The sequence below is a fragment of the Diabrotica virgifera genome, chromosome 3 (genome assembly GCF_917563875.1).
Source record: "Diabrotica virgifera virgifera chromosome 3, PGI_DIABVI_V3a".
Lineage (NCBI taxonomy): Eukaryota > Metazoa > Arthropoda > Insecta > Coleoptera > Chrysomelidae > Diabrotica > Diabrotica virgifera.
Window position 1 is genome coordinate 109,928,452 of NC_065445.1, and position 17,651 is coordinate 109,946,102.

General features: G+C 37.7%; 1 protein-coding gene across 2 annotated transcripts in view; it reads right to left on the reverse strand.

Moving 5' to 3' along the window:
• The window catches only part of LOC114341779 (uncharacterized), a 119,313-nt gene that overhangs the window by 12,760 nt on the left and 88,902 nt on the right, over positions 1–17,651 (reverse strand). For both annotated transcript variants that reach the window (XM_028292587.2, XM_028292588.2), the window contains exons 7-8: positions 16,825–17,115; positions 14,418–15,142 (exon numbers count right to left, since the gene is read on the reverse strand). In XM_028292587.2, coding sequence (XP_028148388.1) covers positions 14,418–15,142; positions 16,825–17,115 — 1,016 coding nt within the window. The remainder of the gene's footprint in view (positions 1–14,417; positions 15,143–16,824; positions 17,116–17,651) is intronic.

Consider the following 17,651-nt stretch of genomic DNA (forward strand, 5'->3'; position numbering starts at 1 on the left):
TTCCTCAAGACAGCATCCAGAATTTGATCAGTTCAATGACAAGTCGAATGAGGAGTGTAATTCAAAATAGAGATGGTAATACAGAATATTAAAAATCACGACTTTATTGTAATTTTTATAAAGAAAACAGAAAAAATAAATAATGTTAATTTTTTTAATTTTCCATTTATATCATCATTTTGGAAGAAGTTTTTTTATATATATATCGGTTTTAAAACGTTCTCCTACGTCTTCCGATGCCTAGTCGCCATTCACTTCGGTCCATCCAAAGGTCTTCATCCAATTCTCTTTCTCTCATTTCTCGATTTATGCCTTCTCTCCAACTAAGGCGGGGTCTTCCTCTTTTTCGTCTACCATGAGGGGTCCACGTTAGGATTTGTTTCGGGAGTCGTTCTTCGGACATTCTTTGTACGTGTCCATACCATCTAAGCTGTTTGGTACTAATGTCATCTACTATTGTGTGTTTCACATTCATTATTTCCCTAATTCTGTTGTTGGTTACCCTTTCTAATCTTGATTTTCCTGCTGAGCGCCTCCAGAAATCCATTTCTGTTGCTTCAAGTTTTCTCTTGTATCTTTCTTTTATTTGCCATACTTCACTGCTGTAAGTGATTATACTCTTAACAATTGTATTGTATATTCTATGTTTGTTGTTGTTTGATATTGACTGGTCCCACAGGATGCTATTGAGAAGGGTAATTGCTTTTCTTCCCTGGTTGTTTCTTTCTTCTATCGTCCGGTCTACGCTTCCTTCTTGTGTGATGGTCATACCCAGGTATTTATATGCGTCGCAATGTTTAATAATTTCGCCATTCCCCAGTGTAAGGTCCTGCTGTGTCCCACCGATACACATATATTCGGTCTTCTTTATGTTTATTTCCAAACCACCTTTTTTGTACTCCTCTATTAATTTCCTTGTCATAAGAAGTTTTTTTTTTTTTTTTTTTTTGACATTTGTTATTTAAGAAATGATTGCATACTGCTTTAGAACATATTCTTAAACATAACACAAACATCTAATGACAATCAATTTGTTGTAGAATTCGTAAAAATTAAAAAATGGCAAAAATTTTAGGTGGCCTCTTTTTAAAACAGTCAAAGTAACCAGTAAAAATGGTTGGACATTTCCTGAGTTCTTCAGGAGTCGGTGTTAGGACCAATACTGTGGAACATAATATACAACAGGGTACTGGAACTAAAGTTTGGGGAAGGGGTGAAAACAGTCGCTTTTACAGATAATCTACCGTCGTAATAGAAATAAAAATTGGAGGATTGAAGAACAGGAAAATAAGGCGCTGAACAAAGTATCCACATGAGTTAAAAAAATTAATTTGTGTAAGGGGCCGAGAAGACAAATGTGGTTTTTACTAAAACGAAAAAAGAGGGACTTTATGAAGTTAAACCTAGAAAGAGTTGAAAATGTATCTAAAAAGAGGCGAAGTATCAGGGGGTTCAAAAAAGGGAAGAGCTGGTAGAGATAACAAAGAAAGCCATAGCTAGCAAACAATACTTTAACGCAATGGTGAGGAATATCACGGAACTTATAAAAAACAAAGTAGAATATGAGGATGCTACAAAATCGGCAAAACTAAAAGAATAAAAGGAACTGATAAAATACATACAACAGAAACAGAAGCAAAATACCCTAAAGGTACGATTCCGACAACGACTGCAGACCGCAGGCGGCAACTGCAGACGGCACAGTTGTTACCACGACATACGTATTTACTTTGCACTATTAATTTGTATAATTCTTAGCAACTGACATTCTGCCGGACAGCAATTGCAGTTAGTTGACGGAATCAGTCTCATACAAATTAATAGTGCAAAGTAGTGAAGTCTGTCACGGTGACAACTGCAACTGCCGTCTGCCGTAGATGTCGGAATCGTACCTTAAGTTACAATCAACACGAGTTGTCCCGAGTATGCCATGAGAAATAGAGGTGTTTAATGCGTAAGATGCCAGGTGTTTAATGCGTAAGATGCCAAAACGTGTGAAGACTACAGAACAATTAGCCTAATGAGCCACTTACTCAAAACGTTTCTAAAAGTGATACACGGCAAAATATATAAAAAAATGCGAAGAACAGGTATCATGGACACAGTTTGGATTCCGCGATGCCTTAGGCACCCGAGAGGCTCTATTCGCTGTCCGTGCTTATGCAAAGATGCAGGGATGTTGATTGTGACGTGTATATTTGTTTTATCGATTACAAAAGGCGTTTGATAGAGTTAAACATGATAAACTCATGAACATCTTGAAAGAAGCGGGAGTAGACGATAGAGACTTGAGAATAATATATAATTTGTATTACAACCAAACTGCCAATATTAAAGTGGATGAGCAATTGACAGAGGCAGTCTCCATAGATAGAGGAGTGAGGCAAGGATGCATCCTGTCCCCGGTGCTGTTTAATATATACTCTGAATGTATCTTCGAGCAAGCGCTGGGAGAACTACAGGAAGGCGTATTAGTCAATGGAGTGCGTCTGAACAACATTAGATATGCCGACGACGCTGTAGTTTTTGCAGACAGTCTAGAGTCTAGATGGTTTGCAAAGAATAATGTCGCGCATATCAGATATAAGTAGAGAATACGGACTTGATCTCAATACGAAAAAAACAAAGTACATGGTAGTCAGTAAGCGCGAAATATTAAATACACAGCTTTTGGTTAACCAACAACTAATTGACAGGGTCGACAGCTACACATACCTTGGTACCAACATAAACAGCCAGTGGGATTACTGTGGAAGTGAAATAAAACAACGCATAGGAAAAGCGAGATCAGCGTTCATAATGATGAAGTCTCTTTTCAGAAGCCGCGATTTACCTCTTGCTACCAAAATCTCTATCATCAGATGCTATGTATTTTCTACGTTATTATACGGAGGAGAGGCCTGGACACTTTCCGAGGCTTCTTTGAGAAAACTCGAGGCATTCGAGATGTGGTGTTACAGGCGCATTTTGAGAATTTCGTGGGTGGATCGTGTGACTAATGTTGAGGTTCTACGTAGAATAGGCAAGGAATGCGAGATTATTAACACAATTAAAAAGCGCAAACTAGAATATCTTGGCCATGTTATGAGGAATGAACAGAGATATGGCTTGTTGCAACTCATTCTTCAAGGCAAGGTATTTGGAAAGAGAGGACCTGGGAGAAGAAGAATATCTTGGCTTCAAAACCTGAGAAAGTGGTTTAATACATCGACAACCGGACTATTCAGAATAGCAGCAAGCAAAGTTAGGATAGCCATGCTGATCGCCAACATCCGGAACGGATAGGCACCTTAAGAAGAAGAAGAATGCGTAAGATCAGGTTGGCACACGACGCGTGGTGTACCCGAAGACCTACACTACCCTAGAGGTAACGTACAGTAGGGTGGAACGAAAGGATAGGAAAAAAAATTTTTCTTTCAAAGAACTTTCTAATAGCACTCGAAAGTTGCCTTTTCATGTCTACAATAAAACTACAAAATATTTTTGTTCTAGGTTTACATCTTGAGGTGCCGCAAGAGCATTAGAAAGAGAGGTTTTTACCAAAAAAATACAGAAATTTTCAAATATTTTATATATTTAACCTGGTGCCATAGCTAACATTTCTTAGTCAGATATAGTTTATAATAACAGTTAACATTGCTATTATTGCTATATTATGTACACATTGCTATAAGCCTTCTTTAGTTACAATATTCCTCTTGATACTCAAAACATTGTTTTTTGTCTCAAACTTGGGCATAACCTTTTGGGAAGCAATATTTGCTCTAGCAAAGCCATTTCTTTCTTCTATACTACAGGCTATAAGAGATGACTCAGTCACGAGCATTATGACTCTTTCCACTGCCTGTGTATAAGAGGGATAAGACTGAAATTCCACACACTGCACCTGACAACTAGGGTCTCTTGCTTAACTTATATACTTTAAGTCCTCGTGAGTTATATGTTTTGTCATAGGAGGTTTAGTTATTCTTTCTTTCTTCCAGTTAATTATATCAATGTAGTCATTGGCATTAAAGTTAAGCTTCGGGACAACAAAGTTCCTTACACCATTGATGAGTTCCGATCTTGCCTTCAAAAGTCGCCGTAGACCTAGCTCTTTTATGTGTTTTCTCTTGTCACATAACATGGAGAGAAACATATTTTCTGGGTGAGAGAAGTAATCATTCCTTTGAATTACTGGATCAGTTATTTGAAGATGTTCATCACAAAGATAACGTGAAAATTTGATGAGTCCTCATAGGTGTTTTGATCCATTTGTACAAAATGGTTTTAGTTTGATATGAGACAAGACTGGGACCTACACCTTCATCACATACATAGTTAAAGTTTTCAGATTATCTGAAGGATTCTCTGTTGCAACATATAACCGAAGAATGTGATTGGACAACGTAACCCATCGTGAATGAGTTAATTTTCCAGGGGTTTTTAAAGAAAGATCAGAAGGACATAAACCACTGGAGATTGCTTTGTAATTTCAAGTAAATATTTTAAGTAAATATTTTCGATCTGTGCTTAGATCATCCTTAATCTCTAGAATAAGGAGGTTGTTTTGTATGAGAGTGAAATTAACCACAGGAAGTTGGTTTACAGATTTCAAGTTCTTTGCTTAAAATCTCTTCAAATTAATTAGGGTTTTTAGTTTCTCCATCCAATTTACAAATGCAATTCATTGGTATGGAACAAACAAATCAACCACTGCAGCGGCTTATGTAGATTTTTTTCTATTAAAGCATTACACCATTGTTAACACCGGTGATAGTCACATCCGACAGCTGTTATACAGGAAATGTTCAAAGGATTGTCACCTTGAAACTGCTCCACTATGCTATCTTTTATAGCTTCACCTGTTCCGGAAGCAGGAGTTATATTATGCCCTAGGAAGGTTGATCCAGGTTCCTCTACTATTGAAATGTGCTCTTCTAGTATAGTCTTTTTGTAAAATTTGTGCCCTCGTTTTTCTTGATTAATTGTTTTGTCTTTTCTTCCATCAAAGAATAACCCCGCGTTTTTTCCAATTTAAGTTAAGCTAATTTCTGTGGCTTTTGTATGATTTTTCAACCGTGCTCGACGTATTTTCATCCCGTCAATTACCTTACTTTACTATCTTCCATAATATTGCCAACATCTTGTACAGCACTGGTGATTGCTGCTGCTATTCTGTCTGAGACACCAGTCCTGTCAGAGATAGAAGCTACTGTTAGCAGTTCTACTCGCATTTGTTTAGTTATACTTAAAGAACTTGAGAGCTTTTTGGAATTATAAAGCTTTATAAAATTGAAAATGGTTATTCATTTTTTCTTTATAAAATAATTTGGAATTTTTGCTCATAACTATGATCATGATCATCAGCATGTAACACATATGTAATATTCACAGCTGTGTTACCATCAGCTACTGATTATTGTCTGTAATTCAAATGCTATGGACTACATAGTTTTTGCTTTCTTTCCTCCCTAGTTGCCAGAACCTTTGAAACGAAACTATCTTGTCAACTCTATTGTGACGCTATTTATAACAGTCTGCTCACAGATTGGCCTATCCTGACTGAACAATCTAGTCGTTACTGGAGAACGCGCGAAACAGCTATTCCTTTTCCACGGCGTTCGGGGCGAACGCTGCCGAAGTATATATAGGACTGAAATTCAAGCACAGGTTAGTCAGTCAATGAACGAGCCGCGACGCGTAATATAATTGTACTCGATTCGGATTTAATGAAATGTATATATTAGTTATCGAAGTTAATTAAATCATAAATTTGAGTTGTAAATAAATTAGATGTGTTAGTTGGTGTTATTTGTAGTTAGTAAAATAAATAAGTGATGTAAATAAAATAATATAAGTAAGTCTTCCTTTATTTAAATTAAACTTAGTGCCAAAAAATATAAATAAATAAAATAGTAGAGTCAATCGCGTAACAAAATGGTGTCAGAAGTGGGATACTTGAAATACATAAATTTAAAAATAGTTGAAAGACTGATAAGTTTGTACACACTTGAATGAATAAGGGAAAATGAAAATGTAGTATGTCAAAGTGTGTAAATAATTTTATTTCCTTAGCTGAGCGCTTTCGACATAAACGTCATCATCGGAGCTAATGGTCAAATACTAAAAAAGTACCGCTACATAGAGGTGTAAAAAAGTGCATCTTAGGAATGTACATTTGATTTTTAAATTTTGAATGCTAGCTTAGTCCTCCGTACAACAGCAAACAGCAAAAAAACAGAAAGAAACGGCCACATACACGTTGCACAAAAAAAACATATAAACTTTTTTCATGGTCCGGGTGTCGATATCACCCGTCCATCCTTGGCCTAGTAACAACAGCTGACTATCAGTTTATTTATTTACACACTTTGACATACTACATTTTCATTTTCCCTTATACATAAATTTAACGTAAATTTTCGGTTTAAATAGAGTGTGGAACTTTTAAAAATAAATAAAATATAAATCGTAATAAATAAAGTGTGACAATGTCTTCACAACATAAGAAAATCACTGAATTGATCGTTAAGAAGCTCCGCAACCAGTTAGAAGAGAGAGACATGGACACTACTGGGAAAAAGGCTGATCTAGTCGAACGTCTAAAGAACGCTCTTCAAGAAGAGGGCCAAGATCCAGAAACCTATTTGTTTGAAGACAAGCATGCTGCTTTGATTTCGTCAATTACATCGTTGGAGAACAAAGTTTCGACAGACATTACGTCGTTAGAGACCAAAGTTTCTAGTGAAATCTCCCAAGTTTCCTCGGATGTTTTGAAAGTTTCTACAGACATTACATCGCTAGAGAACAAAGTCTCGACAGACATTACATCGTTAGAACATAGAGTTTCTAGTGATATTTTGAAAGTTTCGGGTGATATTTCATCCCTTGAAAGCAAGATGACTGACAAGATCTCTAAAGTCACTTCGGATTTTGACGACAAGATATCGTCCATAAAATCTACTTTTGAGGAAAAGATCAAGGAATTAGAAAAGAAAATGGAGGAAACGGAAAAAGCAGACAAAGGGATGGAACCCATCTTAACAGACATTAAAGATGATGAAACCAAATACAAATTGGAGCCACGGTCGATAGTTGAAGGGAGTGTAGGTCATGCTCGTGTTAAGGTGCCAAATTTCGACGGAAAGTCATCATGGAACAACTACATGAAACAGTTCGAATCTGCGGCCAGAGCGAACGGATGGTCCGAAAAAGAAAAAGCTGTAAACCTCACTATTGCTCTTCGAGGCGACGCTTTGGATGTCCTCCAGACCATAGCCGTAGAGGAGACAGATGACTTCGAGCAGCTGAAGAAGAGACTGAATATGCGATACGGGCACGAACATTTAGAGCATGTCTATCAGTCGCAGTTTAAAAATCGAAGACAAAAGAAAGATGAAGCTCTTCAAGAATACGAGGTCGATATTGCCAGGTTGGTACGATATGCATATCCAACAGCTCCCGAAGACATGATGGAAAAGTTGGCTGTTCAAACATTCATTGATGGCCTTCGTGATCATGAAATGCAAAGAACACTGCGATTAGCTCGTCACAAGACGCTGGTTGATGTCTTGTCTGCCGCCCTCGAATACGAATCAGCTACCCAGGCCTCTGGCGGGTACAGTAAAGTTAGGACTGTGAAAGAGGAAGAGGATGAAGACAAATTGGACCAGATTGTCAATATGATAAAGGGCATTTCATACAAGAAAACAAAGACCATAAGGTGCTGGAATTGTGGGGAAATGGGACACGTACGGAGTTCATGTAAGTACCCTAGGTACAATAACAGTCAAGAGACTCACCAGCAGGAAAACTAGAACGGGTCGGCCTTAGGGGGGCAGCTTCGACCCGCAACTTTTCCAAAGACCCTCTCATACTAATAGCTTCTTTGAAATGTCGTGAAGATAGTGTATATGTGGATGGAGAAATAAATGGTAAAAAGTATACATTGTTGGTGGATACCGGAGCGACCAGGACCATTATACGACCGTCAGTTTTAAACAGCCGTAAGAAACTCTTACCAACGAGGTTGCGACTGCGGACTGCCACAGGTGAAAACGCCAACACCCATGGAGAAATCCAGATACAATTAGGGATTGGAGCAGAAAAGTTCGTCCATACTGTCATAGTTGCAGACATCGAAGAAGATGTTATATTAGGAATGGACGTAATGAATTTGCATGGATTTCAATTGGATTTTAAGAATAGGGTAATCAAAGTTGGCAACGAGGAGGTATTTCTTCATCCACATGATGACAGAACTGTGCTAGCAGCCATTAAAGAAGATACAGTTGTGCCTGCGAGGAGTGAAACGATCATCGTAGCGCGGCTACAGGGAACTGTAGAAGAAGGAACGCCTGTTATGATGGAGCCATGGAACCACGATGAGGAGGTTGGCCGAGGAATCATAATTGGAAAGGAATTGGTTACTTCTGCTAAAGAAATTCCCGTGAGATTGATTAATGTCAATGACTACCCGGTGACCATCAAGAAGGAGACAAAAGTAGGAACTTGTGTACCCGTGACGTCCATAATCCGTCAGACAACAACATCAGATAATTCCAACGACAAGTTCGACCAAATGGTTGCAGTTGCAGGCCAATCTCTGAATCAAGTGGAGAAAAGGAAATTAAGGGAATTTCTTAGGCAATATCGTGACATATTCGTACCGAAAGGAGGAAAGACAGGAAGAACGACAGTTGTCAAACATAAAATTGACACTGGTACCGCTAGGCCAATTCGTCAATCAGCTCGACGATTACCACAGGCGAAGAGAGAGGAAGCTGAAAGGATTGTTCAAGAAATGAAGAAAGACGGGGTGATAGAAACTTCTACGAGCCCATGGGTCTCTCCGGTGGTCCTGGTCAAGAAGAAAGATGGAACTACGAGGTTCTGTGTGGACTACCGTTTGTTGAACAATGTTACCAAGAAAGATAGTTATCCTCTGCCTCGGATCGACGACACGTTGGACACATTAGCTGGAAGTAAATTGTTTTCTACGTTGGACTTGAAGTCTGGATATTGGCAGGTAGAAATGGATCCAGTGGACAAAGAGAAGACGGCCTTTACGACAGGATCTGGATTATGGGAATTCAACGTTATGCCGTTTGGACTCTGTAATGCTCCTGCGACATTTGAGAGGCTGATGGAAAATGTGTTGAGAGGGTTATCTTGGAAAACATGCCTGGTGTATTTAGACGACATAATCGTTTTGGGGGAGACGTTTGAAGACCACCTGAAGAATTTAGAAGACGTTTTTAATCGACTTAAAGCTGCCCAGTTAATGTTAAATCCCAAGAAATGCCAGCTATTTCAAAGTAAAGTCAATTATTTAGGCCATATAGTCAGCAAAGAAGGAGTGGCCGTGGACAAAGGAAAAATCGATTCCATTAAGGAATGGCCTGAACCAACTGATAAACATCAAGTGAGAAGTTTTCTGGGACTATGTACTTACTACCGGAGGTTCATTAAGAAGTTTGCAGATATCGCTAAGCCATTAACGCGACTTACAGAGGAAGCAAGAGATTATTGCTGGGATGGAGACTGCCAAACGGCCTTTGAAACTTTGAAGAGGCATTTAATTACAGCGCCAATATTAGGGTATCCACTGCCAGAAGGAGAGTTCATCTTAGATACGGATGCAAGTAATGTGGGAATTGGAGGAGTGCTGTCGCAGATCCAAGGAGGACAGGAACGAGTCCTTGGATATTTTAGTAAAGTGCTTTCAAAACCTGAACGAAATTATTGCGTCACGAGAAGAGAACTTCTAGCAGTAGTAAAATCAGTGGAACACTTCTATCAATACCTCTACGGAAGGAAGTTTCTAATCCGAACCGACCATGCCGCCCTTAAATGGTTAATGCAGTTTAAGAATCCAGAGGGTCAGATAGCCAGATGGATTGAACGACTTCAAGAATATGATTTCAAGATCGAGCATCGGGCCGGAGTTAGCCACAGAAACGCTGATTCTCTATCTAGAAGACCGTGTCCAGCAGAATGTTCCCATTGCAACAAAACAGAGTCGAAGGAAGCAGCAGTACTAAGAACAACAGTGGTCAACGACGAGTGGACGCCTACCAAGATCAAGGAAGAACAAGAAAAAGATCCAGTTTTACAGAAGATTCGAAAATGTAAAGAAGACCCTTCAGAGAATTCGGGAACGATTTTATTGGATGAATAGTTCCGACGATGTGAAGGACTGGTGTAAGAAATGTACTACCTGTGCTACAAGTAACGGACCCTACCGGAAAAGAAAGGCTCCTATGAGACAATACAATGTTGGAAGTCCGTTTGAAAGAATAGCTTTGGATATTGCCGGGCCATTTCCAGAAAGTGACAATGGATGCAAATACATGTTGGTGGTAATGGATTACTTCACGAAATGGGTTGAGATCTACGCAATTCCAGACCAGAAGGCCGCCACTATTGCAGATGTGCTAATCAGAGACTGTATCAGCCGATTCGGAGTACCTCTGGAGATCCATAGTGACCAAGGAAGAAACTTTGAGAGCGATCTATTTCAAGGAATCTGTGATAAACTAGGCATGAAGAAGACAAGAACCACGGCCTATCACCCGCAACCGGATGGAATGGTGGAGCGTATGAATAGGACAGTCGGCAAGTATTTGACAAAGATGGTGTCCAATCATCAACGAGACTGGGACCAGTACCTTCCGTTCTTCGCAATGGCCTATAGATCTGCTGTTAATGAATCAACTGGGCAAACACCAACAAAAGTCCTATTTGGACGTGAGATGCGTCTATCCTGTGATCTAGAGTTTGGATGTCGACCTGGAGAAGATGTTGCTGGTGAGGATTACGTGAATGAATTACGAAGAAGAATGGACGATATACATGAGTTGGTCCGTTCTAATCTTCAGATCGCTAGCGACCGAATGAAGAAACGATACGATACCCAAGCTGAGAAGGGATGTTTCAAGGAGAACGACAAAGTCTGGCTTTATAATCCAAAGAAGCGAACAGGTTGTTCTCCCAAGTTGCAGCAGTTCTGGGAAGGTCCGTACCTCATTGTCAAGAAAATCAATGACGTTATCTACCGAATAAGCAAGATTCCTAGGGGAAAGCCGATGATAGTCCACCATAACCGGTTGGCGCCGTACGAGGGAGACCACGACGTAGATGAAGAAGTGGAAGTCAACCAAGTTCGAGAAATACCTGACCTTACCTTTGAAGAGTTCATGGGTGCCTACGGAGGTACCGGTAAAGCAAGACATGGTGTTACCACTGAAGAAAAGCGAGATCTTCTCGCACTTCCCGATGACTATTCGCTGGCCCATACTATCCCGGCCAGTATCAAAGACGCACGAGGGTTGGCATCCGCCTTCCGAAGGAAGTTTGGTCGAGTTGCAGAACTTCAATGCCAACTGCCAGCTCCTGGCAAAGCATTGAAACTCCAAGATGCATCACGTTACCTATTCTATCTGGTAACAAAAGACACTGTCCATGACCAACCTACCTACCAAGATGTATGGGATGCATTAATTCAATTGAGAGAGCACGTGTTGGAGTCCGACGTGCAAAAGTTAGCCATGCCAAAGTTAGAATGCCGCCAATTAGACTGGAGAGTTATCCGAAATATGGTAGAAGAAATTTTCCAAGACACCGAGGTCCAGGTGTTAGTCTGTTGCAATCCGCATAGTTACTGGTGCGGAGAGAAGACCGTCCCCTGTCACTTTTATACAACTGGGAGTTGTAAAAGAGGGTCCAGTTGCAGATACCAGCATCCAGTTCCAGTCCCGACAAGGTTCCAGAAGGAACCATCTTTTAAGGAGGGGGCAATGTGACGCTATTTATAACAGTCTGCTCACAGATTGGCCTATCCTGACTGAACAATCTAGTCGTTACTGGAGAACGCGCGAAACAGCTATTCCTTTTCCACGGCGTTCGGGGCGAACGCTGCCGAAGTATATATAGGACTGAAATTCAAGCACAGGCCAGTCAGTCAATGAACGAGCCGCGACGCGTAATATAATTGTACTCGATTCGGATTTAATGAAATGTATATATTAGTTATCGAAGTTAATTAAATCATAAATTTGAGTTGTAAATAAATTAGATGTGTTAGTTGGTGTTATTTGTAGTTAGTAAAATAAATAAGTGATGTAAATAAAATAATATAAGTAAGTCTTCCTTTATTTAAATTAAACTTAGTGCCAAAAAATATAAATAAATAAAATAGTAGAGTCAATCGCGTAACACTATCAATACACATTTTCCTCACGTCTTGGCTTTCATATGCTACTAAGAATGTTAAATTATATTAAGGAATGAAATAAACATTTACTACTAAATATTTCTTTAAATGTGGAATTCTAGTTCAAACTTTGTCAGTTGTAGTAAAAATAAATATTGAATTGTTGTAAGTTAAAACTAAAGTTATCTTTAAATAGTAGTTTTAGAGTGTGAATTTATCATTTAAAATAGCAATTAAGACATTACAATAGCTATTTTTGACCAAAATAAAATCATCAAAATTCGCAATACTTAACTAAAAATTCTAATTTTCAACCCTTTTGCGGCACCTCTAAAAATATTTTGTTTTGAAAAATATTTTATTTGTGGCTTAACAATGGCTATAGGCAACTTTCTATCACTATTACACTTTGAAATTATAAAAACATTTTTTTCGTTCCACCCTAACGTACAGGCGTTATGGTGAGCAAGAACGTCACCTCTTAAAAAAAATTTTTTAGCTTGGCCATTGGCATGGTACAGTTGATTTTGCAATCAGATACCTAGTGTAGTGTGTAGTGTGTGTTGAGTAAATTTGTTGTTACTTTGAAACGTCGACTTCATTGGCTTTACAAAGAGACGCTAATTGTATCCGAACGTCTGCGGTCCCTCCGATGAGTACCGATCCCACAAGGATAGAAAATACACTTGGGAGCAAAAAAATCGACTCACTCGATGAATAATTGTAGTATATGCTTGGTAATTTCATGATGTGTTCTTTGAAGTAAAACAACTAATGCAAAAAAATATTGTCTATTATAGAGATTCCAAAAATATAGATTCCAAAATTATAGAGTTTTATGCAAATTGACAACGTGTTATAAAATTTGTCTTCTTCTGTATGGCATAGGGAATGCAGCAAACATTTCAACGGGCATGTTCTACGCAATTTAGACCTCTATAAATTTGCCGGTGGTTGTCTCAGTCGCTTTTCAAACGTTGACCTGTGTGTACACTTCGAAATGCAGTTAGTGAATGTTTTACAAAATGGATATTTCACCAGCGAAGGCGGTCCAGGTAATTGCATAACTACGAGAGGGCCTCGGGCCAAAGGCCCTCGGTATATACACCATATATCAAGCGTTATTATCCTTATAATACCCTTGGTATAGTCGGTTCGCTAAACTCAGACACAACTGGCTAGTGATTTTAGTAAGTAATTTTGCCAATTTTTTGAAATTGACAAAAAACAAAAAAAAATACCTACTAAAATCACTAGCCAGTTGTGTCTGAGTTTAGCGAACCGACTATACCTTAATAACTATTATTTACTACATAAGTACAATGTTTACCTTTTAATAACATAACCTCAATCTTACTTTTTTTCTTATTCTTTTTTGGGCTATGGCCTTTGACAATTATCCGGTAACCAGGACTAATATAATTGGCTAATATAAGTAACCCGGCACTGGTTGCTAGGTAGGTTGTTACGCGAGTGGTCGCGCGTGAGATTTTCTCTCACATAACCAACTTTTGCCTTTCTTTACAAAATTTTACAAAAAAGATGAGGTTTCATCAACGATAAAGCCATTTGCTTTAAAAAGACACGACGTTTTTCTGTTTTATTATTATTATCTTTATATAAAATGTGACTATTGATGCCGCCAATTATTAACATTGAAACACATATGCTAAGTGACCATCTACAACTAACCCGTGAAACAGAATATAGGATTTTCATATTATCATCGACCACATCCACGGCGTCTTTTATTACATTATAAAAGGATATTATTTTAGGTTTTAAGGGGAAAAATAAAATTAATTTTTATACACAGTTGGTGACGCCGGTGGTCGCTTGATGAGAGAATCTCTCACATGAAGCGCACTGACTAAACAATATGGTGATACTAAGTAAACTGAGTCACTATCTGAGCGGACGAGTCTATTAGATTGTCGAGGAAGGATAGTTAGGAGACTAGAATGAACTACAGCGCGTATAATTTCCCAGAAAAAAAGTTGTGCGCAATTTTCTAAAACCGTGAGAGAAAATCTCATATAGCGACCACTCGCGGATTAAAAGTGCTAAAAATGTTGCTGAGCTATGAAACCAGGTGTCGCTCTTCCGAACTTGCACGGTCCCAATAGGCAATTGTATCTGGTTTATATTTTAAAACAAAGTAGAATCAGAAATGTCGCCTATAAAACAGACAAGTAAAGTTTGTATTATAAATCTTACTTACATCAGTTTTACGCCATTTTGTTGCCGGCTTCTCCTGGTCTTCGTCGCTAGAATATCCATAGAATTTGTTGGGTACCCTACGACGTTTTGACGCCCTCAAACTAGACTCAGACGAATCTCGCCTACTATATAGAGACTCAGTTTGTACTTTAGAGTAAGGTGCTGTTTGAACTGGCGTAGACACTGAAGCTGAAGGACTAGATATTGGAGAAGTTTTAGGAATTGTCAAGGTAATTGGAGCTACAGTGAGCGGCTGCGGCTGGATTTGCTGTTGTTGTTCTTGCTGTTGTTGCAGCTGCTGTTGCTGTTGGATCTGCTGATGGAATTGTTGGTAATACGGTGGAATGGGTATATCTGGTGAGATAATATTATTTGTAACTTCCTCGATAACTTCTGCTGGCCTCTTCTCTGCCCTCCTCTTTTTTTTCTTTTTCGATTTTGATTTCTTCTTTCTTTTTTCTTCGTGTTCCTGCTCTACGACTTCTGGAGGTGGCGTAGGTGGCCTGCTTGTGCTTTCTATAAATGAGCCGTTTGGAACATTATTTGGACCCATTAATTCGAGAAGTTGTTGGCGTTTCTCTTCGAGAATCTTTTTGGCCAGCAAGTGTGGGGCGATGTCATAGAATTCCTCATCCGTATCACTTTCTGTCGTTTCCAAGTCTGATTCTCGGATAGGGGTTTCAATAATTACGGGAGCAGCATCCGTTACTACATCAACTTTGGTAGCTAAATTAGAAAATAAAGTACTTAGTTAGCTCTAGGTAATGCGTTTCATGTGTAGAGAATTAAATAACAAAATAAAGTTACACTATTAATTTACAGGGTACTGCATTACTGCGAGGAAGACCAATTACTCATTTGTAGTAAGAGATATTTTTTTTTATTAACTCCATTGAGTACAACAATCTGCCCATTGGGCATTAAGCATTTGTTATGGTAAAAAAAAAGTCTGTATTTTTTTTACCAGTAAGAGATATGAAAAACAAAATCATTTACATAAAAGTTGGAGCATAGATCTGCCGCCCTCAATTAAAACGCAGTATCTGCAAAAAAAATTAAAACCGAGTTTTTGCTATATGTGGTTTTCTTGTGACCTTATTTATGCTTCTGCAATGTCTGAAAGCCGTATTATTTTATTTACTAGCAAAATAAACAAATTCGAACATGCCGTACGTGCTATAAGGTACTCAACTAAAAAGCGGTATGTGCTAGCGAGTGTCACGTACTTACCGCGTTTTAATTGAGCACGGCGCATTTACCGCGATTTAACTTAATTATTTTTTCATTTTACAGGTAGGTATTTTGTCTATATAATAAATAATTATAAGCTATTTATTTTTCTTTTTTGGTAACTATTCTTCCTTGTAAAAAATTCTCTTTGTAAATAAAATGCATATACGGCACTATTTCTGATCCAGTAATATGTCCGCTGCTCAATTATAACGCGGTATATGACTTTTTATTTACAGCTTTGATAAAAACATGATTTTTTTTTAAAATATATTTTTAAATAATGTTCAACTATCATTAGAACATGTTTTGCGTTAAAAAGTTGTCAAAACATAGAGTCCTGAGAAAAAACTTTGAGAGCCGATTTCTCGGTTTTAAGTTGGCTGCATATACCGCGTTTTATTTGAGGATGGATCATACTTTGGACAGAGATAGGATCATACTTTGAAAATATTTTCAAACATGCAGGCCCACCCATATTGACAGAGTGGAACAAGCTTATCTTTTTTTAATGAAACACCCTGTATATTTTGACATTTTTTTACTCTTCTCGATGTTCTCCTGTTTGCAATATAAGATTCTGCAATGTTATACGAGGTAGTTTAAAACATAATTACGTTGTAATTGGACTGCATTTCAATATTTCGGTAATTTTGGACAATACATTAAAAATGGTCTGAACATAAACTTTTTGATTTCAAATCTTTTCAATTCTACAGGGTGTTAATGTTACTGTAAAATTAGTAAAAAATAGAAATTATTTTTTAAATTATCAAATTATTTTCTTTTTTACTTGGTAATACAAAAAAAAACTTATATTTTATATAAATTAATATTTTATACAATAATTTTATACAAATTATAATTTATTCATCTACCTCATTGATATTGACAATTCCGACATATAAATTTTAAAGTAGATGACTTGAAAAACATAATTTTCAATATATTTGAGGTACTTTTCAGGGATGACTTTATTGGAATAGTTCATTCGTTTACATTAAATTAACTTTAACTTGAGCATACCCGTCAGGAAAATAATAGCAAGTGATTATTTTGATTTTTTTGTTGGTCACTGATCTATCAAAAAAACTATAAGTGTTATCAAAAGATCTCTTTCAATAAAATAATTGTTAATGTTTTAGGGTAAATAGTAATTAGTGAATATATGAATATACCCTTTTCTTTTTCTTCTTTCAGTTTCTTCGCTCTTTCTTTCCTCTTCTGCTTCTTGGCTAATTGCCTCTTTTTACCTTCTTCAGAAGAACTTTCAGAACTAGAACTATCTGACGACGAACTGGAGCTGCCTGAACTTGAACTACAGCTACAATTAGAACCACATGAACAACTAGATGAGTCCGAATCACTGCTACTACTACTCGAGGAGCTGCCAGGTTTTTTTTCTTGTTTCGCTTCTACCTTAGGAGGTTCAACCGGTGGTTCAGGTATTGGTTCCACTTTTTCTTCTTCTGAAATAAAATACAGAATACGGCGTTAGAACACAACATCTACGTAATACTGGGTAAGGTATATAAATAAATAAAATGGAACTAATGGAAATGGTGAAGGATTGACAAAAAAGTATTTCATAAAAAAAATATGACAGAATAGGAATTACTACAAAACGTAAAAAACAGGATTGATATATAAATTGAGGTAAAAATAAAATAAAAATCTGTGGCTAACGGACCCGCATCCAAGCCATTTTTTCACACACACACAGTAGTGATGTTGATTATAGTTACTTCCGAGTATTCGTTACAAATCGTTACTTTTGTATAAAGTAATCATTTACAATATTCGTTACTTTGATTACTATGATTACTTTTGTATTTGAGTACCGGTAATCATATCGAGAATCGTATTTCTCAGCAGGTAGGTATTTTGTATAGGTATTCCGATATAACAACGACCTTCACCGATCTGTTTAAGGAATAAAAATTATTTGATTACTATGATTACTTTTGTTACTTTTGTATTTGAGTACCGGTAATCATATCGAGAA